Below are 23,708 nucleotides of genomic sequence, written 5' to 3' on the forward strand. Positions count from 1 at the left end.
AGGTGCACAGATAGTAAAATGCTAAAATATTGCTGATCAGTACTAGTGAATAGTTTGAAAAGAGCAATGCATGAATATGTTCCCATAAAATATTCATAGAAAAAGCTCGAATAATGAAAACAATGCTTAAAATAAAAGACTGTTAGTAGATAATTAAGTAAAAAGTAAATTGGTCTTAAATTGTTTGCTAGGAATAGTTAACCCATTTAATAAGAATGATCATCTTCCAGGAGAATGGCAGCTAGTAAATAGGTTTTTCCTGGGAAGTGGCTGCAGGGGAGAGCAGCTCTCCACAGCTAACTTTTAGTCACTTATCATTTTGAAGTCAGCTCAGAGCTTCTGGCAGTTTATGTCATCTTAAGCCACGCTTCCCACTTTGGTTGCAGAATTCTCAATCAGGTAGAGTCCTCTTTAGTTACATCGCTGCTTAATTCATTAAGAATGAAATATAATTTTAGTAACAAGGTGTGCCTTTGGCTTGGAGTTATGGTCATGAGAGAGCAGTTTGGTTTTGTCCTCAACACAGAACACACGCTTTTGAGACACGGCTGCTAACAATCACCTCAAACAGCACGATGTCGGCCACGACTTCTCAGGCACTTTTTCCTACAGTTTACGAGATGGTGTAATCCACGTGTATCTATCCCGGGTATGGAGAGAGAAGTGCCCCAGCACGTTGCCGGGGGCAGAGGTGGCACCGGAGTCACCATGCAGAGCTCTGCTGGGGAAGGACTGAGCTGCCATAGGGCTGGACTCTTCTCACCCTGCGGTGGTTTTTGGCACAAGTGTCTGGCACACCATAGTCTGAAACTAAACCCCCTCTCTGTTTTATAGTGTTGTTCAATAACTGAGTGGGAGACATAAGGTAGGGGGTGGAGAAACCCAGGGACTTAGGGAGAGCGTATGCTTCATGTCATGCTCTAGGGGTCCAGATTCTGGCGTTGCATTGGCTTTATCCTGGCTCCAGCTACTGCCATGGACTTAACATTAAGTGTACTCCAGTATTAAGAAAAATGTAAATTAGGTTCTCTCTTTAAGCATTGTGCATATATCTAGCAAATAGCAAATAGAAGACAACAAATTAACCAACAATAATAATACGTTAGCTGCCTTATCCCTACAGCCATCTTACTTCCCGCTGCCTTTCCTATGGGGTTACAGGGATTCATTCATCTGGTCAAGTCCTGTCCTGGTGTGTTCCTGCAAGGATCCCCACTGAGTTCAATGAGCCTGGCTCATGTCTGTCTCTGGGTGGAGAACGGTGTATTCCTGGGTTAGAAGAGCGCCAAGAAATTATCTACAGGAGGCAAAAGTAGAGAGGAGGGGAGAAGTGTTTTGTTTGGGGCTTTGTTTTGTTGTTGTGGTGTTTTGGTTTGATTTCTTTTAATAGGTGAGAAATGACTGTGACAAAAATCCTGCTCTAACTCATTAATGCAACCCAACACCTGAATAACTGAAACCAGATTTTGGCCCAATTACTGGAAAGTAATTCTTCTACTGTCTTTATGACCTGTACTTCTGTTAATAGGAAGCTTCAACTTCATAAAAAGAAATAAAATTCGGCCCAAACTCAAAAGTAAGTTGATAGGGGGAAATGTTTTAACTTTAAAAAATACACACCCCGCTCAGTGAACCTTTGAGACCTGCAAATGTTTAAAATGAAAGAAAAAAAAAAAAAACACACAGCAGCCGCAATTTGAAAAACAACGCTGCGATGCTAAAAATAAGTGATTTTAATTGTAAGTACCTTGTGGGTTATTTGCAGCTAGTCGTACACGCTGAGAAGGAAAAAAAACCCGGTACCAGGCCTTAGGTCAGCTGCATTGATTTAATGCATTACTTAGGCTGGCGGAGCAGAGGTAGAGTCTCCTCGGGCCGCGTTCGGAGCGCCCGAGGCTCCGTTTGATCCGGGCGGTGAGGGATGGGTGTCGTGCCCTCCCCACGCCAGCTGCGCGGGGGCTGCCCCGGCCGGGGGGGCCCGGCCCGCGGGCTGGAGGTGAGAGAGAGGCGGCCACAACTTGGTACTGTAGGTCTGGAGAACACCAAGGGGGAGGATCTTATTTCACTCCCCTGTGCACAGCCCGAGCATACATCAGACCTTGAGGTGCTCAGAGTCAGACAAGAGTAAAGAGGCGTGTGATGGTTCTGCCTTAGTACTTGTACAGGCAGGAGTGTTTCCAGTACTTCTTTGTACAACTCACTGAGGGAATGGGAAACTGGTTTATAGCTCTGGAAACATAAGCACAGTAAGAATGTCTGAGGTAAGGAAAGTTCTTTGCAGTTCTATATGAATGTGTATTTTTACTGTGCAACTTTTCCTTGTGGTCGTGCACTGTGGAGATATAAGAAATGTTGCAATGGTGTTGTTTTGGGTAATGAACAATGGAGGTGAGGGCTGTAAGGAGCTGCACTCTCCATTTCTTAATTACAAAAAGATACTGTAAAAAATCCTGGGTTTCTTTCTGCTGTGCACTGTAAACAACTGTGACTTTTCTGTTCTACAGTGAGTAATGAAGAATTGCAGGCTGATTATAATAAGCAGAGCCATCACTTGTGTAATTGTTTTCCAATTGAAGCAGTAGCATGTAAATCATAAATACTTGACAATGTTTAATTGTACAAGCCCTCAATATACGTTAATAGCAATAAAATCTGTGATTTGTGACTCGGATGTGTTCTGAGTCAAGGGCTTTAAGCAGATACATTATCATTATCGTGACGTACAAATGCACTGGAGAGCAGGCAACAATGTAATTTCACTACGAAGTTCTTTAGAAATTACCACTGAAGTGGAGTCTAATGTATGCCCTTTATATACAATTTATTGTTGACTATTTAGCATCCAGAAAATAAGGCCAGTAATTATTTTCTTAGGATCAGTCTCTTTGTATTTCAGGAGGGGAAGACGGGGAGAATGAGAGTGTGTGTGTATGGGGGGGGTTGGTTCTTTAAATATTTTGCGCTAATTAAGAGGTTAAATGCATTGGAATACAAGATGCTTATTTAATTTATTTTTGTTTTTATTTTTTCATCACACATAAAAATAAACATGGTTTAATTGTCAGCTCATACATAATGAGGTTCTGTTAGATGTGTTTAAGATACAGCATTTTACTTTCTGCTTTATTAATTGGCCAAATACTTCTAGTCCTCTGTGTGAGAAATCCTTGCTTTAAAAATGAGGAGAGGGCAGATAGGAGGGCTACTGATATACACAGGCTGTGCTTTATCCTCCTTTAAAATCCTATGCATGAAAAGTGACACTTTTATTTTTCCCCCATTTTTCTTTTTCTCCATATTTTTTTTTTTGCTTATTTTTCCTTTTTAATAATAATATTTTTCAGTTTGGGTAACCTGGGAGCCAGCAATTCTGATATTTCTGGGGCTGTGGGAGAAAGCAAATGAAATCAAGTAGTTTTGTTTCAACTTAAACCAAACCATTGTCTGAAAGGCATTTAGCAGTCAATTTTCACGTGCGATCTGAAGTTGGAGTTTATCGTGCTCATTTAGTTGCGACTGTTGGAGCGATTTCTATAGACATTTTTGTAATCCATGTAACTACTTGGCTTCTTGAACCTCGGGAGCTGATTGTTTGTCTTATCTTTGGGTGAGCTAACTCTGCGGCGTGTTGCAAAACCTTGGGGCATGTTGTGTTTCTTCGTGTTCCTGCAGCCTGCAAGTGAAGTCAGCTTCATTAGTTTCATGATGGCACATCAGTGCATGGCTGGTGTTGCCGCTTCCTTCCAGCTACTCCCGGAGCATGATCTGGGCTGCCTTGGTTTGGATAAGCTTGTAAGGATTTGTCAGCCAGATGTGACAAGATTGTCAAGAGGCAAGTAAAGAAGGAGATCTGATATTAATCAGTGCATAGCTTGGAGCCAAACTTTCTCAAATGCAGTGTAGTAACATGTTCTTCTCATTTACTGCTGTTCTTTGTGGCTGTAGAACTGCCACTGTCTGAGTTTGACGGTTAAAAGGGATGCCAGCTAATAGTCTTTAATTGTAAGGATACAATTCTAGGTGGGAAAAGCTCACGCGCTTCTATTTTTAACGTCCTTTTGGAAAACACAGTTCTGTTTACTGCAGTTTGCTGAAAAATATGCAAGCGTGATGTTAGAAAAGACTCTCTGTTTCTGCACTTTGGTTTGAAAATACTGAAATAGTGGCTCAGCTCTCAGTGCTGGAGTGGGAGGTGGGGAGACTCACTCCAGGTCATGGTGCAAAGTAAGGCTGGCATGATTTTTAACTGCTAACAACAGTGCCTGTTGGATTTCTTTGTTCTAGTGATTAGAACAATATACACTGAAGAATACCTTTGGAATTTCTTCTGCTACAGAAAAGGGAAAAATACAGATTAAAAGGAACGGATCATATATATTCCATTAGATCTATTTACCATTATGTGGATAACACTAAGTTTTCTGTATCATCAGTGCAATTGTGCATTTCTGTTCGAATTAAACTCTGGAGGTTTTGGTAGTTTGCAGCTTAATCAGACTTCTATTTTAACAATAGGTGAATATGTAAAAAGTAGCTAATCTTACATTATAGAGGAAGTATTTTTATTATACTTAACACATTGATTTCTGCTTGATGGATTTTTAAAAAGTAATTGTTGTGTTTATTATTTGAACTACCGAACCGTCTACAATCTGTTCAGAACCCTAAAAATAATGGTGTCTGAAAACATCCTCAAAGCTGCAGGACAGCCAAATCTTCACAGAAAGAGGAAAAATTACTACCGATGTTGGGCCACTTGATGGGCTTTACTGTAGCGGAGAGGAAATTCTGCTTCTTGGGCTGCAAGAAGGTTTGGCCCTTTGAGACCAATGCCTGGACGTCCAGTTTCCATGCTTGCTCGTGACACTCTTATAGAACCAGTTCATGCAACATTGAGCATGTCACTGCATTGCCAATCCAACTAACCAGTAAATCAGTTTGTTTTCAGTAATAAGGACTTCATTATGATAATAGTAAATACACCTCTGATAAGAAATGTTCCCGTTTTACGTCAGATGACAGTTTTTGCTGCATATACATACTTTTAAAGCACTTTTTGTATGATTTGGCATTTAGGAAACGGAGTGAAGATCATGCAGATTTGAGCTCAAATTGAGGTATAGATCTTGAATTCATTATTCCAGGAAAACATCCACCAAATGAGGGGACCCTCTGGGTCATCTCTGCCCCTTCGTGGCTTCAGTGGTGCGGGAGCTCTCCCAGCTCCGATGTGTTGGGCACACAGGTTTTGTCCTCGCAGATGCTGCAGTTGAACTTTTACAGCGTCATCACCTGTCTCCTTTTTATTTCTTATTATTTTGGTGCTAACTGCTGTCTAAAAAAATCTGCATAGGGACTGAAATGTCAATATTCAGACTCAAAAAATCTATTATTGAGAGAATGAGGAAAAGTGAAAATTTCTAACAGACTTCAGTCATTTTAGAGTGAAGAACACTGACATTTTCATTCCACACTTTAAAACCATGGTGGGATTGTTTGTTTAAAAAAATAGGAAAAAAAAAGAGTCAAATACAAACATTTGACTTCAAATTTCAAATACAGCTGATTATTAATGAGAAACGGGTACTTTTTAATTTGAAAGTAACCTATCTCTGAGAGCCAGTTAAAAATGCCCTCACCTGTATTCAATACAAAAGAACACCAAGTTATAAATTGTGAAATTACCAATGGAGCTCCACTGTTGCGTAAAATATTGCATAACTATAGCACCAGAGATAGTATCGTGTGCATGTGTACAAATACTGTTTGGGCTTAAAATTTATGAAATTGCGTGAAATGAAATTGTGTAACGCTCGATATTTCAGAGCGCTGGTATTTTTGGTTTATTGTTTGATCTTCACTCTGTGAACAGGAAAAAAGGAAAAAGATTAAGTGTGCGTGTGAGGAGCTGAAAAACTCGAAACTAAACCACGTTGTGCACATGCAACATTTTATAAATAAAGAGTTAAAGACGTATTTTTAAGGGCTCAAAATTGCTTTATCCTAATATTCTTCATTTCTCTGCTACTTGTGCATTTGTGTTTTTAACACTTATTTCTTGCTAATATAGGGCTTGGAGTTAAATATTTAATTGAACTTCAGTTCATTGATAGGTCTGTAGTTTCAGCATTAAACGTGGTATGCATAGCATGTCAATATGGATAAATCATATGTGTGTGATTTATTTGCTAGAGCTAGTGCTTTATCATAAGAAGTTTCACACCATTTCTATCCAGTGACTTATCTTTATCCCTAAAGCCTGAGCAGTTTTTCTCATCAGTGTGTAGCAATCTGTTATTCATTTTTGAAATGCACTAATAAGAATTATTTTTTCCTGTACATTTATTTAAAAGGGAAGTTCCTTCAATACCTTGTGACAGGTACTGCTTAATACTCAGCAAAATGTGCGAGTTTCTGACCTGCCCAGGTTAGGACAGGTAGGCCATGGGAACTGTAGCATTGACTATTTCAGAGTCAAAAGTAAATAACAACTGTAAGATAATGATATTGTGACGTTTTTCCTACCTCAGTTTGTATTTCTTGTTTTCTTTTCCAAACCAAACGTAAAGGAGGATCTAAAGGCATTCCTGAGCTTGACCAAGCTGTCTGTCAGCACACACCTGTTGTTAACAAGTGAGATTAATTGCAGTGTCAGCCAATGTATCTACAAGCACGTCGGTTTAACGGCAAAATGAAGTTTTACTGTCCGGTGCTTTGTGTTTGAAGAGCAGCAGCCTGAGTGTGCGCTCACACACACACACACATTCTTTGCTCTTTATAATTATTTTGACAGTGCCATTAACGAGAGTTGCCCTAAGGGGCCCTTTAGGGTAAGTGACATGCATGAGGAGTGATTTTCATCCCACAAGTTATGCCGGGATTAAAGCCTGGCCTTGCAGCGTGCTGCCGCTCTCAGCAGCGGCTCCCTCACCCCGCTGCCAAGCCGAGCCCAAACTGCACTGGGAGTCTCTACTTTAGTCCCTTATCTCAGCTCCTCACCCTCAACTGTTCTCAGTTAAAAAAACTTCTTAGCGAAGTGGTGACACATGGACTCCTGGTCCCTAATTCAGTAGCCAGCCAAAAACAGCTTTTAAGTCCACAAACATGGTTGCTTTGCTTGGGTGGTGTCATCCTGTGAAGGTATTACCTGATTTTGATTCCATTTTACTGAGCTTTTTCACTTCGCTCCCTCACTTTCTGGCTGAGTTTGAAGATATGTTAGTCAGTTCTTACAAGGACAATTAAACATTTTCAGCTCAAGGTGCCCATCTGCACCCACAGGAGAGAGATTTGGTCGCATTCTAGGCCAAAACTGGCTTTGTTCAGCCCCACTGAGGGAGAGGGTAATGGGGTAATGCAACTTGCTGCAAGATCTGGGTTGTAAATACTCTGTTTACGTGTGTTCTCAGGCTGTGGCTGTTTAAAAGGAGGTCAGGTTTTGGTATCTGACCCCAAATAAACAATATGAACATGTACATAAGGATCCAGATAATTAATGGGATGTATTCTGTGGTCTTATCTAGAAAACGTATTCAACTTGAGGCCTTCATGTTCTTCTACAAGTAAAAATCATAACATAATTTCCCCACAGAGAAGTAATAAGTGGGAATTGAGTGGTGGCAGCATCAACCAGCACTTTCAGCACAATAGGTGTTAAGTTCAGCTCCTAAATCCATGTTTGGCCTCTGAAACAAAAGCTTTTTTTCTGGGTTTTTTAAAGATCCTTGCACCTCCCGAGCTTGGTAGGGATGTGCATGCACGAAAACCAGCCTGGTTTTTGAGGAGCCATCGCGGATTTGAGAGCTGAGTTGTGCGCGCACCTTTGTGTTCAGTGGCACTGTAAAAGGCAAGTTGTGACCCATCTCCATCTTTCTCATCTCTCTCTTGGTTGGTCTCTCATGCAGGAGGCAAGAATTTTGCTATATTATTTTACTAATAAGCAGTTTGTCGAATGAATCATCGAGGGCTGGCATTTTAAACATGTCTGTTAATGGAGAAGGTTGGAGCTATTTGGTCGGAGATGTTTACTCTGTCACATCCGTGTGTAACTTAATTAAAAGCTCAAAAGAGGGAAGATATCAGACTTCTAGATAAAACAAACTGTAAGGCTTGTTTGCTTCTCATGAAAGATGTTTGTTGTTACTTACTATGTTTATTAAATAACTGTGTTAAAGGCAGCTGTTACTTCATAAGAAACATGTTTTGTGGGATAAAACTGTGGAAATGGTGTGTGCGGCATTCGGTCCAGTATAACTAGGAATGTTATAAGGACCTTTTCCTTGTTTTAATGATGTATATAATTATTTATTTTAGTCTTATAGTATTTTAAAACTTTAGTCTAGAAGCAATAGAACCTGCAAGAACCAAGTGTACTTGAGTAGGCACCAATGTAGGTGAGTAGGACCCCCTTTGTTTGCAGGGGAAGGCTGTGCAGGCAGTGTATGTGGATATACATCAGCGGTGTGTAATCACCAGTGCAGCTTTGACCTCGGCTGAGAACCTTAAACACGTGACAGCAGAAAACACCGCAATACTGAGCTGAGCACATGCGAGTTTAGCATGGGCCAGGTCTATTTTGTGCAGGCTAACTCAGCTTGGCTTTGCCGTCAGACCCGTGCGCACGTCGCTGCTGGGTCATCGTCTCCCTTTTCTCCATCCCTGTGTGTCCTCCCAGCTCTTCGACAGGCAGGTGGGATTCGTAGCCCTACTAAACTTGGAATGGGTTGATGCTTTCAAGGAACAGAGATAAAAGATGCTTATTCTAAACTCTTAACAGATATAATGTCAGCATGCAGTTTAGGCTTAGTCGTTGGGCTGTACCTTCAACAAGTACTTACACCATTTGTAGTTGTACTTGGAATACACTGGAATGTATTTTAATTCCAATAAATGCAGGGAGCTCAGTAAAGAATCAAAAACTGAAACCTGTGTTTAGGAGGAACAGCCACAAGGGCTACATCTGGACTGCAGAGGGGACAGGGTGGAACTCTGTGAATACCACGGGATAGCTGAAAAGAACAAATATTATCAGTGCGATACAGATAGGCACAACTGGGCTGTGAGACACTGAAAGGTGGACAAAATGGAAATGGAGAACTTGTTTTAAATCCTGACAAAACTGGCAGATAGCATTATTTATCAGTGCAATATATCCCATGGGGAAGTGGCAAAAGTCGTCTGACAAAAAAATGGACAAAGCTAAGCTTTACTCATTGTATGGTGTGGAAAAGTACGGCATTGACAGAGATGCTTATGATAAGGGTTTTTTTTACATTTGTCTCTCCTTTTTCAATAGTTGTTCAAAGGATTCAAATGCAGAAGTAATCAAGTGTAAGTGCCTGATGAAAAACAAAGATTTATTTAAACTTTGCAATGCCCAGAAATGCAGTGGATGGCAGTGAAAACAGGAAAGAAACAAACTGGTCAGGAAGGCAATTCACGCTCATGTATAGATACTCTTTTCTTTACAAAAGATGCACACAGATTTGGATTTGGCCTTTGATTTAGCTGTGGATGATGCTTTTAGTGTAAGAGGTGGTTAATGTATCCATCCCTTTACATGCCTTGCAAATCTTCTAAAAGTGCAAGCAAGAAAATATTCCCGGATAACCAGACATGTCTCATGTTTAATTTTATTTCTACAAAACAAAAAGCTTAATTTCTGTGGATTGTTCTTAATATGTGATAAAATTGTTACCTGTACCCTGCTAGTCATATTTTAGCTGATTGGCAGACAAAAAAGTCATAATGCTTTGCAAATTAGATGCTCTTGCCTCTTCCTCCACAATGTGGAGCCACTGCAAGTCCGTTCTTCAGAAATGTATAGAATCTATAGAATACCTGCTCACCAGGGCACGTGCCTTGGAGGGTTATGTATATTCAGCAGGATTCCTTTTTCTGGGAAATGAAGGTGAGGTGGCCATGGGAGGTATGGCTTGTTCCTAGAAGCCCTCAATAAAGGATGTGAAAAGCTATATGTTTTGTTTCATCTAATAAAAGTTTCTCTCACTTTCTTTTTTTCATGTGACTCCTACTTCTCCATCAAACTTGCATTTTAAACTGTTAGGGATGTCTAATCCCTGCTTGCAAATGATGTACCTGTAGCACAACGTTTTGTCATCAACCTGCGGAGCAGCCGAGCTCTCATGCTCTTCATGCGCTAGAACAAGTGAGGGTGCTGAGCTGTGCCTTACTGATGCTCAGCAGTACCTGGTGATCTGGGACTTGCTCTTCCAGGGTACTGATGCCCGCGCTTGCAGCTCCTACAGACCCAGAGCGGCTTTCTAGGGTGAGCAGAGCTCTCTAACTCCATCTTGACAGGCTCTTCAATATTTACTTACTTTTTAATTTATTTCTCAAGCCAAAGTGCTGTCAAGCCAGAATCCACTTAACACTGAATGAGATCTGGTACGCTTATCCCATCCTTCTTCTCTTGCTGCATCTGTTTTAAACTTGCAAGCCAGCAGAGGTCCCAGGAGGCTTCAGGAGAGCGCAGGTGATCTCAGGCTTCCTTTGGGAAAAGAAGCCCGATTATATACACAGACTCAGAATGAACTTGTTCCATTAGCTTGTGCTTTTCTTCAGCTGTGAAAGCTGCAAAGAAACATTCAGTAACTTTTGAAGCGTAGTCGAAGCCACATCGATATCTGGCAAAAAAAATATGTGAACAGTCCTGACTCTCAGGCAACAGACGTGGAGATTTCTTTTCCAGTGATTAGTAGTTAGATGTTTTTCAGTGACCAGTTTAATGGTTAATCTGTATCTCTCATAATGAGGAGTCATTGGTATTAAAAATCCAACGTTCAGGTTCCCATAGTCATGCTGATAAAACCACAGAAAATGTTGATCAGAATTTTCAACTCTATTTTTTAAAAAAATGAAGAAAGTTGCTTATAATGGATTTGGGAAGATCCATTTGTGAGGGAGAGAGTGATGGGAAAGCAATAACAAGATCCTTGAGGTTTACTTTTTTAAACATCTGCCTTATGCTTCTGGAAAATAAAACTAAATAATAGACCTGAATGAAAGGGTTGCGCTTTTAAAAATTTCCACTTTAATTTCCGTCTACATTTCCAATCCTTTAATTACATTTTTGAAGCTTTACATGTACGCAATATAGAAAGTTATTCCTTTGTTCTGTAGAATGAAACTGTGTGTGCATTCCACTTGTTGGGAAAATAAAGCTCATTAAAAGACTTGATATAATTACAGTGCCTTAGAATAGGCATATTAAGCGTGGTAGCATTAACAAGGAAAAGACAATCAAATTAATCTCATGAAGTTTTGCTAAGTTTCTCTTCATTAATCTCTGATATAAGTTAATTGGGGAGATAAAGTACATCTTTTACAAGTGCCTTTTTAACTTGAACAACGAATGAAGATTTAAAGTTGTGACTCAGTGCTTATTTTCAGAGTTAATTTTGCCATGTTAGAAATTCTCTGTGACTCTATGAACACAGATCTTGCCAGAAAAGTTTTGGGAGACACAGACTCTGACAAGCACAAGTGAGGGGAAAATGCTGCCAACCTGAAATTCACACTCGTTTCTTCTCAGGGAATCTTACAAGCAATTTTAAAGTAATTTTTGACTTGAGAGGGGATCAATTCCATAGTTAGAATAGAAGGGGAACCCTGCTCCTTTTCTAATAGCACATTTCCTATATGTAAACCAAAATGTCCTCCTTTTCCTGGTTTTTGCATGGGCAATCTTATACACATACAAGAAGGCAAAATAAATGCATGTACCATATGGAAGAAAGATCTTACACAAAGGTCTTTCTTTGCATTATGAAATGCAAAATTTTATGTGGTATCTCTTTCTTGTCCAAGTGCGCAAATTAAGAAGAAAAAAAATAGTTTGAAAGGTCAGCGGTTTGTGGAACGTGTCCAAAGGAAAAGGAATTAAAAAATGTTTGAAATCTCAATTAAGTTATCATCATGACAGCTTCTTTCCTTGTGCATATTTCTGTTACTTCTTGCAGAAAAGGGAAGTACAATTTTGTAATATCTGTCTGGAGGGACTGCGAAAGATGCATTCATGGAATGCACTGCACTTACCAAACCGAGCAGGGTCACCCGTGGAAGGGCCTCAGTCTGTGCAACTCACAGAATATCATGTATGTACAAAGGCAGAAGACTTCAACTGCGCTATTGTTTGATATCTTGCAATAGAAATGAATTATCAGCCAACAACACCTCTTTTCCCCAACATTTCCTTAAGAAATTTATGGCTTTTTGTTGTTATATGGAAGTATTTTAGCATCTAAGTGAAAATATATCCTCTAATAAAGTGAAGCCATTCACACTGCGTGGGGTATTGATGTGCATTTTACGACTTTACGGGGAGCACAGAGCTTTCCTCAAGAATTCCGCATTTTGCAATGGCTCCTTTAAAAGATTAAAGGCAAAGTGATTCAGAGGTTTCAGTAGCCATTGCCACTTGTTCCGATCCTTCAAACAAAAATGGATCTTGGTATCAAGTCACCGCGGTTTGGGGCTGTGTGAGCTCACTCTGTGATAAGCCAGCTACTGAGATTTTCAAATCTTAGTCCAAATGCGGTAATGCGAAGCACCAGGCACCCAAATGCACATGCTTGTTCATAGTAGACTGTTGTGTGTAGTGTCCTCTTGTGCCCCGAGTCAGTCAAATTCTTCAAGCCTAAAGAAATCCCCCTTGCAAACCACAGTGAAATTGCCTTTCGTGTCCTTTTCATTTTAAATATTTCCTGTGTCTGTCTGTCTTAGCCTGATTGTCCAAAAACTTGCTTCTTGGTATGTTTTCTGAAAGTGCCAATGTGGGGATGCGTCCATTGAGAAGACGTTACCTTTTTCTTCAAGTCTTGTCTTGCTTTTCTATGGTTATTAATAAGTAGTGGAAGTCCCCATTTTGCCTAAGAGCCTGGAAGCAGGATTAGCAGCCAGTAGTGGGCATAACTTTGCCTTATTTCATATCTGCTTCTCTGTACTTTAAAATGTGAACCATTTTATTTTAAAACCACAATTGCATAATCTAATTTTTTTTTTTAATTCCAGTTCAGACTTTCTGCACATTAATTTATCCACTTTTTCTTCCTTAATAAATATTCTATTTATCCAGGAACTAGTCTCAGTGTCAGATCTAAGCAATACAGAATCCTACAAACACTTGGCTCTATAGCAATCCCTATGGAGCTTTAACTGGGAGTTCAGCGTTGTCTGTCTGCGTTCTCTCTTACCGCAGATGGGCACAAGCAGCAGAGAGCAGGTATTCCAGGAAGCAAGTTTATATCACTCTGTTGCTGAGGAATATCTCAATGCTAATTTGATCTGCGTTATAGATGACCTTGGGGAGGGTTGTGATGTGCACATGGAACTGTGCAACTGCATGCTCTCTGTTTGGGTGATGTATTTTGTCCGTTACCTTTGAAGCATTTCCCTTACAAAATGTGACTAGAGGAGCTGGAGAACTTTTTGGTGATCTTTGTTACTGAGGAGTGTTAGTGAACTCCTGTGTCTTTGACAGGATACATTTATTCTGTGTGGATACTACTGATGTAAGGGATGATATCCATGCAGAGCTAACACTGCTCATTCCACCCTCCTTTATTGCAGTATAGAGTTCCAGCAGAACTTCAAGAGAGTGCGACTTTCATCTGTGTGGCTTTGTTTTCAAACCTTGCTGATAAAAAGTGATCTTACATGAAGATCATAGCTTAGGTGAACGCACAAGAACAGCTCATTATTGTTATAAAGGTGCTTTAGCCTAAATAAATCCACAGAAGTGCTGCTATGTATGTCATTAAATATTTTGCTTCCATAATATTCTAGTGTTCTGGCTGGTGACTGATTCTCTTTAAAGCAGAACTAGTCTTGCATAACTTGGGGTTCCCTGCGTTACTTACGTTGATAGGTATGTTATATCTGTCTTCATGTGGGTTTTATGGGTATCATACGTGTATAATCTACACACTCTAGATGGTGCTTATATATAACCTATAATCCTTTCTATTGAATTCCAGGCCATCCGATGCACTCTGCTGAACTGTAGTTGTCAGTGTTTCAAACCTGGGAAAATAAATCAGCGACAATGTGACCAATGCCGGCATGGATGGGTAGCACATGGTAATATTTGTTCTTACAATCTATACAAAACCTTTTAGGATCTGCCTCACTATAGCATGCTTTTTTTGTGTCACACCGCCCCAGTATTAGTTACATTCTGTTTTATCTGTCTCTTGTTACTCAAGTTTATTTACATTTTGTGATTTTATTTGCAGCCCTGAGCAAATTAAGGATTCCCAACCTCTACCCATCAAGCCAGGTAGAAATAGTTCAATCCAATGTTGTCTTTGATATCAGTAGCCTCATGTTGTATGGAACCCAAGCCATTCCCGTGCGCCTTAAAATCCTGCTGGATCGACTTTTCAGTGTTCTGAAGCAGGAAGAAGTGATACAGATTCTCCATGCTCTGGATTGGACTCTGCAGGATTATATACGTGGATATGTGCTACAGGTATTTAGAGGGGCTTTTTTAATATAAATATGATAGCTAAGTAGTATTTTGTAATGTTTTCTAGCTTAATCTTACCAGTGGTTCACACAATGCATGAGCAGCGTGGTACCTCTGAAAGGCAGCAATAGACTTGTACAAGCTTAGCACCGGAAAAGAAAGGGTGGATGTTTGCTCATCACTCTCTTTTTAATCTGACTTAACTGAAATCTTCCTGCTTTACTCAAATCTATCAACAAAGGTAAGCCAAGATAAAAAGAAAAAGTTACTGGGAATATATCAAAGTAAAGGCTTCGGAATTTGCTCTAGTATTATTTAAACAGCGAGTTTACTTTTATAGAGTAGAATAATACATTGGCAAATAAACCTGCCATCATTTTAAACACCAGGGGCAATATTCATCTCTGGTGCGGTGCTACTGACCTCACTGGAGCTGCATCAAGTATGAATTTGGCCCTGCGTGCTTGCACTGATGTTAGTCCTGGCTACCGTGGAAGTTACCTTTTATGTAAAGTAACATTATGATCTTACATTATGACATGAATCAATATTTAATGGTCTTGATAATCTTGCTTTTTAGTGTTAGGATTAAAAATATGGAATCAATTACCTTGAACCTCTACTACATGAAAAATTTATAATGTTACGTTCTTCATCATCTTAGAAACTCTTACATGCACTGTGAAAAATCTCAGTAGGCCATCAAATACATGTTCTGTGATAAAATATTTATTGTAGTTATTGGGAAAAGTTAGGCATAGCTAGAGTTTGAAAGAACTCCAGCACTCTAGTGTAATTACAGCTGTGCTCTGTGAACACTGGCAATAGATCAATACAGGTTCATTTGTTCTCTGATCTTAGTTGCTTGGAAGATTATTAAACTTGCAATGAAAGAATACTTAACTTAAATGAGGAGCTAAATCTGGGTCTGATTGTTCCATCTCTGCTGTCTGTACTTACATGATACTAACTGTTGTTCAAATGACGTGTCTTAATTTTTGTGGAAAAAAAGACTTTCTTGGAAAGCATTCTTGTCAGTTCAGAAAGAAATAATATCACCAATGTGGTAAAATTTGGAAGAAAGTATCACAGAATTGGCATTAATCTCTCATTAAGTAGAATGGTTTTATCATTTTGCTAGAGAATAATTTCTAGTCCCTGAAAAAATGAGGTTTGGGGGGAGGGTTTTTGGTTTGCCTGAACTGATGGCTGACTCATTGAAATATTTTTTGCTTTAGGATGCTTCAGGAAAGGTGCTGGATCACTGGAGCATCATGACCACTGAAGAAGAACTGGCTACTTTGCAACAGTTTCTTCGTTTTGGAGAAACCAAGTCCATTGTAGAGTTAATGGCAATTCAAGAGAAAGAAGGGCAATCTATTATCATTCCACCACCAACTGCCAATTTGGATATTAGGGCATTCATTGAGAGCTGCAATCAACACAGTCCTAACTTTTCTGCCTCCTTGGACAAAATGAGTCCCACCAACATTCATCCCTTTGAAAATATTGTAAATAACATGGCTTTCATGCTGCCGTTTCAGTTCTTCAGTCCAGTGCCTCCGCCTTTGATAGGTTCACCACCAGAAAGACATTTGATTGAGCAAGGTCAAGACCACAGCAATGAAACTAAACAAGATGTTCAGATACCATTTTCTGAAAGCAGCTTCTTTACTTCTAGTTCTGCACCATTTCAAGTTGAAAATGAGAGGAGCATAAATGGTCCAGATGTCACGACTAAAACAGAAGATGATGCCCTTTTAAGTGATTCCAGTTCACATAATACAGCAGCAAAGCTTGAAATGACGGCACTATCTCCAGAAAACAAAATGAAATCTGTTGAAAAAAATGGCACTGGGCCAAGGAAAGGGCGTGTTTTCTGCACTGCATGTGAAAAGACATTTTATGACAAAGGTACTTTAAAAATACACTACAATGCTGTTCATCTGAAGATAAAGCACAAATGCACAATTGAGGGCTGCAATATGGTGTTTAGCTCGTTGCGAAGTCGAAATCGTCACAGTGCGAATCCTAACCCCAGACTCCATATGCCAATGAATAGAAATAACAGGGATAAAGATCTAAGAAACGGTTTGACCATTGCTGGACCGGGAGATTGTAAAAGGACAGAATTTACAATTTTAACTCCGGATAGCAGAACTATTACCAGCTACGCCAGCTCTTGTACAGATTCAAAGGCTCACGCTGGATTCCCCAGTATTGGACAGAACGGTGTCCTCTTTCCAAACCTGAAGACAGTCCAGCCCGTTCTTCCTTTTTATCGTAGTCCAGTCACACCAGCTGAGCTTGCCAATACTCCAGGTACTCTTCCTTCTCTGCCTCTTGTTTCTTCCTCGATACCAGAGCAGCTTATTTCAAATGAATTGCCATTTGACATGCTACCCAAGAAGAAATCTCGTAAGTCAAGTATGCCTATTAAGATAGAGAAAGAAGCTGTTGAGACACCTAATGAAGGTAGCGATGTTGCCAGTTCTGAAGATGACACACGTCTGCAAGTGGTAAGCGATGGAGAGCTTGAGACCTGTGAGCATAAGATAGAGAAGCGGTTGACCGACAGGGTGGAAAAGCACCCCCATTCAGGTAATTCGTGGAAATCTGTCTCTGGGGTAGAGGGCCCAAAGTATTTTGAATCTGTCTTTGCGCCAAATAACAAATACATCAAGGATATCTCTGACAATGAATTGCACCACTGTGAGAAAGAGGTTAAACCAGAAGAAAACCAACCATTAAAAATAGTTTCCCATGAGATTATATATGAAGATCCAAAACACCACCACAATGATGTTATAAAACTAATGACTGAACCCCCCATGTATATTAAAGAGCAGTCAAAACGCAGGATTCCTAAAGATGACTGCCCTGAATTGCAACACCACTTGCTGACCGGGGGCTTTTTCAGCACTTTGTCAAACAGGGGTGCTGCCATTCCTTGTTTTGAAGACTCTAAAGATATGGATCATGTCAGTCAACATGCACTAGGGATTCAGAAGGAAGAAAGCCGCTTTCATTGTGACATCTGTATGAAGACTTTTAAAAACCCTTACAGTGTAAAAATGCATTTTAAAAATGTACATCTCAAAGAAATGCATATTTGCACGGTTGAGGGCTGTAATGCTGCTTTCCCTTCTCGTAGAAGTCGAGACAGGTAAGAAAATTATAAACAAAATTGTATTTATTTTACCATCACAATGGAGCCTAATTTGAAATTAAAATGAGTGTTTGAGGAAGGGAGCCTGCAAAGATTTTCTGTGTATCCTCGTACAACAGGTACGATAACTTATCAGAACATTTGTGAAATCCATTGAAAGAAACATTTCCTTTCCACTAGACCACGAGGTATTAAATAAAGCCATGAAAATTTCATAACTGATAAAGACTGCAATAGTTGAGAGAATACTTTAGAACATAAAGCGAAAGCCACAAGGGCATGAATTGAGCAATTTTCCAGTAGATGCATGTGTGGACTTATATGTTTAATATGTACTTTCATGTGTATTCTAATGTATACAGTGTTGTTTAATGAAAAAGCAATGAGATCAATTCAGGACATCTTCACCTGCCCTTGTCCTTGCATTCATTACTCCAGGATTTTGAACGGACTGGTGGGAAGAGGCCCTTAACATGACTCTGTCAGTACAAAATTAACATTACGGAGTGCTAGTTGAACTTACGCTGTCTGCCGTGTGTCCGCATTGGTAGCACTTTTATGTGAGATTACATACTAATTCCTAAACTATTTCATGAGCTTAATTCGGTTTACTCTTAGCTGCAGTGTTGCTTTGCTGTAAACCATTATTCCAACCCATTGTGCACATAGGCTGAGAAACAGGAACTGAAGCTTTTATTGTTGACCACCAGTTACGTGTCTGCATTGATAAGTGATAGACGACAAACCCGTTAACGTGCAAACGAGTGTTGTCAGTTTTCTGACTCTCTTGTAACAGTGTTAGAGCAGCTTTTGGCTGCAGCGAGCGTGCCTGGATAATAGTCCAGAGCAAGATGGGGTTTAGATGGTCTGTAACGTGCTGGGAGTGCTGGAGCCAGCTGATGCAGTCCAGAGAGGATGGGCTGGTCCCTGGGGACTGGCCGCTGCATCCGAGCTGTGCAGATTCATCTGGTGCTGCCTCTATCCTCCCAGACGTGAATTCCTCTCCACTAACTGTGATATGGGCCGCAGGAAAGAAGGCCAGCAGTAAGATTTGCATTCGCATGCCATGAATTCCTTCCCACACCAATAAGTTGGGTTAAGTTTTAACATAGATGCTTTTGGAAGATGGTTTCTTTAAAAATCAAAAGAAAAAAGCCAGTGTACAACCAAGTTCACAAAGCTTTGTGCAAAACAGTAGTTATTTGGAATAACTTTGCAGAAGTTTCTAGACTTTAACGTAGAGTGCTGTGACTGCAAGGGCAAAATGTTTCTGCGCCCTTTTGAACAGTTCATGGTTTGGATGAAACCATGATGGCAAGGGGAAAAACGAATGTTTTCCCTGTCTTGCAATAAACTGAATCTCCAAGCCAGAGCCTGGAAGTTCCCAGGGAGCTGATTGATAGTATTTGATGAGGAGCAGTGATTTCATACGTTTTGGTGGTTTTAAACTGACTCTAGAGATACCCATTCATAAACTGCAAGTTGTGTAAAATGCAATATTCCTTCATCCAAGGAAACTCCTGCCAAGGAAAAGCTCTGTACCAATGTGTACAGCTGCATCCTGGCACATGGTTACGGTACTTAAGAGATCATAAATATTTTTTGCAGACTCAGGTGTCATTCCTTTCCTGCTTTGTCCACTGGGAAAGGATCTTGTTTCTTCCCACCCTCAGTCCATTCTCTGACCTCAGTTCAGTGTAAAGAAGCTGTTTAGTCTGGCTCCCAGCTCTTTTAAGCCCAGAACTGGATCTAGTGAAGCAGAGAGCTGTCCACAATGCAGGAGAGAATCTGAAGCATTGATTTCTGTAGAGTTATTTCTGATATAGGCCAGTGCAGGCAAGTTCAGCTACTCAGTCATGTGTGTAAATCATCCGTGTGCACTCCCAGCATGGCAGTTGGTCAAATTAGAAGTATACAGTTCATGCATGCTACTAAATATTGATTTATTATCGTTGTTAATGATCATTATGAAACAGCTGTTAAGTGAGGTGAAACACTTTCTTGCTAAGCTTGTCTTTGTTCTTCTAGACATAGTTCAAACCTAAATCTTCATCATAAGCTTCTGACTAAAGATACACTGGAATTCAACAACCATTTCAATGCAACATACCTCTTGAAAGACATGGCTAAGGAGTTTTGTCAAGATGTCTCTTTAAAACAGCATGTTGGACATACTTCTGTAATCTTCAAAGGAATGAACAGAACAGGCAGCTTGGTTTTTCCAATGAGCAAAATTAGAGAACCCTGTTCTGAGAGTTATGGATACGATCCATTGAATGATGGAGCTGTTCTGGATCTAAGCACTACTTCCAGCGTTAAATCTGAGAGCAGTGCTCATTCTTCTTGGGATTCTGACGGAGGAAGTGAAATATGCACCATGCCCTTGGATGATAGTGATGAAAGCTGTGAAGGACCCAGCCTAATGCCCAATGATGAACTCTACCAAGACTGTACTTTAGTTGAGAAAGCTAACCAAAACTTTGCAAATTTACCTTCCAGTTTGCCAATAACTTGTCATATATGTCAAAAAACTTATAGTAATAAAGGAACTTTCAGGGCTCATTACAAAACTGTGCATCTCCGCCAGCTCCACAAATGTAAAGTCCCAGGTTGCAACACCATGTTTTCATCTGTTCGCAGTCGGAACAGGCACAGTCAAAACCCTAATCTGCACAAAAGTCTTGCTGGGTCACCAACTAACCTACAGTAAGATCATGCTGATCTTTATTTATTTCTTTTAAGAATTAATCATTTCAATTAAGGAATGTGTTAGCATTAGTTTATTGAAACTCATTTGACTTCCAGCCCACTCAACAGCCACGGTCAAATTCTTTTCTCCTGGGTGTGCTCTCCAGCAGTTTTCATTCAGCAAAGCTCGGTGCTGTAGTTTTTGTGGAATTGTTTGGTTTGATGTTAAATAGTTAAAGCTTCTGTAAGGAAAAAAAAGCGTCTTAGAAATGGGGGAAATATGGAGATATTAACTAAAGTATTCCTGATACCTGTGAAGTATTACTTGCCAACAAAAAGAGCTTCCGATGAGAACCATCGTCCCGTGTGTTTACATGTTAAATGAGTTGTGTCGAAATGAGGAACAGTTGGGGTGAGTTTCCTCTACTTGGCTTGAGAGTTTTGGGGCTACTGTTTCGTTCCTGAGACCACAGTCTGGAGCTGACTTGCAGTATTAGTTGAATGTGGTATTTGTAGTTTACTGTACCCCAAAATCCAAATGAGAAAATAGACATTTGGGAAGACTTTGCATACAGTCCAAGTCTTCTGGCAATCCTGCAGTCCTTACTCTTTAAGTTGGCATTTCACTTGAATAAAGATTGCAGTATTTTTGCTTTCTTAGAATTTAATACGATTTGCTTTGCAATAGGAGGGGCTGCCCAGTTTGGCAGGGTTACCTGAGTAAATGTGAGATATTCTTATGAATTGTAGCGATAGAAAGAATGAATAGGTTAAGCTCAAATTTCTGAACCACAGCAAACGCATCCATAAAATAGGGGGGGAAGGAAACCCTTTAATTTAAAATGCACTTTTTGAGTTCCACTTTCAGGAAACATTTCTGTTAAAAATAGTATGAAAAAAAAGGGGGGAAAAAAAAAGAAACCAACCCAAATATCGGAACCGCTCACCAGTTTGAAGGTGCAACTCTCAACCTTTGAGAGCCAGAGATAAAATGGATGCAGTAGAAATCTTCCATGATTCAGCAGTTATTGTTTCTTTTAACTGGTGGGGGCAAAAAACATACTGATCGTTGTAACAATAGAATGCTTCTTCTCATTCACACCTTCCTTATGAGAGCATTGTTTAATATCTGTTAAAATGTTTAGCATCTTTGTACTTGTCCCTGTAATTAACAGTATTCTGCATTATGTTCTATGCACTTAAGAAGACTGGTCTTGCATTGTATTTAAAAAAACACTTTAATATTTAATTTGTAGTCACATCATACAAATGCTGTGTGTGTACTTGTGGTGCATCTTCCTTGACTGAATCATTTCCAAAAAGAAAAAGAAATAGGAAAGCAAGTCTTACAGTAACCTTCTTCTTTTTTGTACTTTAATTCACCGGTTGAAAATCCGTTGGTCAATTTTCATATGCAAACGTGAGATCGACAGCACAACCTGTACATATTATACCAAAGCTCTTCCATTTATTTGTGGTTTCTAGAACTAGTCTAGCTTTCCAGTATAACTGGATCTTAGTCTTTATTCATTTTTGTGACTGAATAAAAATAGACTGAATTTCTGGACTTCATATGTATGTAGAAAGAATATTACAATGCTATTGCCATATGTCTTGATGTTTAACTTATTCTAAAAAATCCTATGGTATTGTAACCATTTCATATTGTATAAAGGAAACAAAAGTGGACTGAATATTTCACTACTTCTTTTGAAAACTGGTTTGTGTGTGAGTATGGGTTATGCAAGAAAAAACCACGACACAGTTGTAAATGTTTGTGCTCACTAGAAATGGTTTCCATGCATTGTGTAAAGTAATTTCTATTTTTTTAATTTACAGTAGGTTTATGTGATATTTAAAATAATCCATTTGTGCTTGAAGCTGTCAGGAAAAATTATTAGCCTGGGGAAAGTTGTGCCATTGCTTTGAGTTTTGGTGGGTTGGGGGGGGTTGGTGTTCTGGGATTTTGGGGGGGAGCTGGGAGGTGTTTGGTTTTCGTTGGGTGGGTTGGTTGGTTTAATGGGAACTCCTATCAGTGTAGATCGTGGTTTGAAAGCTAAGGGCACATCAGAGGAGACACAACCGCTCCCAACCTTTTGATAGGATAAATCAATTATTTGTTATCCAGCTATTTCAAGCTCTTTATATATATATATATATATATACATAAACATATTTGTTTAATAATAAACGGTGTTTTTTTGAAACAAAATGTGATGTAAACTGATCTTGTAATGCCCATTAATTTAGCTTTCACTATGTCCAAAAAGGAAATACATTTGTATACCCTAATAATTTTGTATGTGTTAATAAAAACTGATAATAATGCCTCTGCTTGATTCAGAAAAATAGGCTTTTGCGATTGAAAAAAACTACCATTCTTAACCTGAGAACACATCCCGTCTGTAGAGCACTGTTTTGACAATGGTACTAACTTATTCCATAATAAGGAAGTGTCATTATTTTAACGAGCCATTAGAAATAGCGTAATAAATGTTGCCAGTTATTGATTTTTTGCGTTCTTTGTGCAGTAGGCAAATGTAGAGATTAGTTTAAATGCCATCAGCTAAAGAGAGGATAAATACCTCACCGAGAACTGTGTTAAAAGAGAGATATTTTGTGCCCTATTTGTACTTTTTGGAAAAGTATTTTTGTTATTTCTTCAAAATCTGGGCAGGATGAGCGATTTTTCAGAATCGGCTGAGCCCTTCCTACCCCTGGTAGAGCATATGTATCTCATGAAGCATTTGTGTAGCTCCCTCCTCCTAATGACCACAATGTGGCTGGACCAAACCTCAACATCTCCTGTTAGTTTTAAAGATGTGTGATGCTTATAGCCGCCTGTATCACATATTCCCCACAGATGTCGAAGGAAGTAACCTCACTTCAGAATAGTAGTACTGTTAGTTTTTCGAGCTTTTTGGGGTCGATCTGGAAAGCTGACGCAGCTTCCACTGACTCAGGCTCAGTTCCAGAGAGCTTTACATCTGCGATGCTGCGCGTATGTACAATTGGAGGCTCAAACCTTGGCGTGAGGTTTGAACTGGGCCTGTACGTGCCCACCCTTGCTACCCAAGTATGTTGCTCCATTTCTTTATTTGTATCTTTTTTTTTTTCCCCTTAGAAAACAAGAACCTCAAAAACTAGATCCTGTCATCTTTGTGTGACTCCAAAGGAGAAGGCACAGATGCACACTGCGGGGTAGCCACTCTGTACGTTTGAGCATCCGATTTCTCAGAATACAGGTATTTTGAATAGTTCTTGCTAGAAAGCCTATTATCGCTCAGGAGCAATGAGTGTCCCAGTGCTTACAGGAGCATTTGCACAAATCCGTTTTGAACAGAGCGTAACAGATCTGTCTTT

The 23,708-nt window shown here is 39.7% G+C and overlaps 1 protein-coding gene across 2 annotated transcripts in view; it reads left to right on the forward strand.

Moving 5' to 3' along the window:
- Positions 1-22,956, forward strand: part of BNC1 (basonuclin zinc finger protein 1) — a 70,999-nt gene extending 48,043 nt beyond the window's left edge. Inside the window, exons 1-5 of one of the 2 annotated variants that reach the window (XM_071814065.1) lie at positions 2,043-2,261; positions 13,998-14,100; positions 14,256-14,491; positions 15,727-17,654; positions 19,686-22,956. In XM_071814065.1, the coding sequence (XP_071670166.1) occupies positions 2,253-2,261; positions 13,998-14,100; positions 14,256-14,491; positions 15,727-17,654; positions 19,686-20,367 (2,958 nt within the window). In that variant the 5' untranslated portion in view covers positions 2,043-2,252 and the 3' untranslated portion in view covers positions 20,368-22,956. Of the gene's footprint in view, positions 1-2,042; positions 2,262-13,997; positions 14,101-14,255; positions 14,492-15,726; positions 17,655-19,685 lie in introns of those variants that run through there. The other variant, XM_065847506.2, reaches the window with a different exon arrangement.
- Positions 22,957-23,708: the final 752 nt, after the last annotated feature.

Source organism: Patagioenas fasciata, chromosome 12 (genome assembly GCF_037038585.1).
Source record: "Patagioenas fasciata isolate bPatFas1 chromosome 12, bPatFas1.hap1, whole genome shotgun sequence".
In the NCBI taxonomy this organism is placed as follows: Eukaryota; Metazoa; Chordata; class Aves; order Columbiformes; family Columbidae; genus Patagioenas; species Patagioenas fasciata.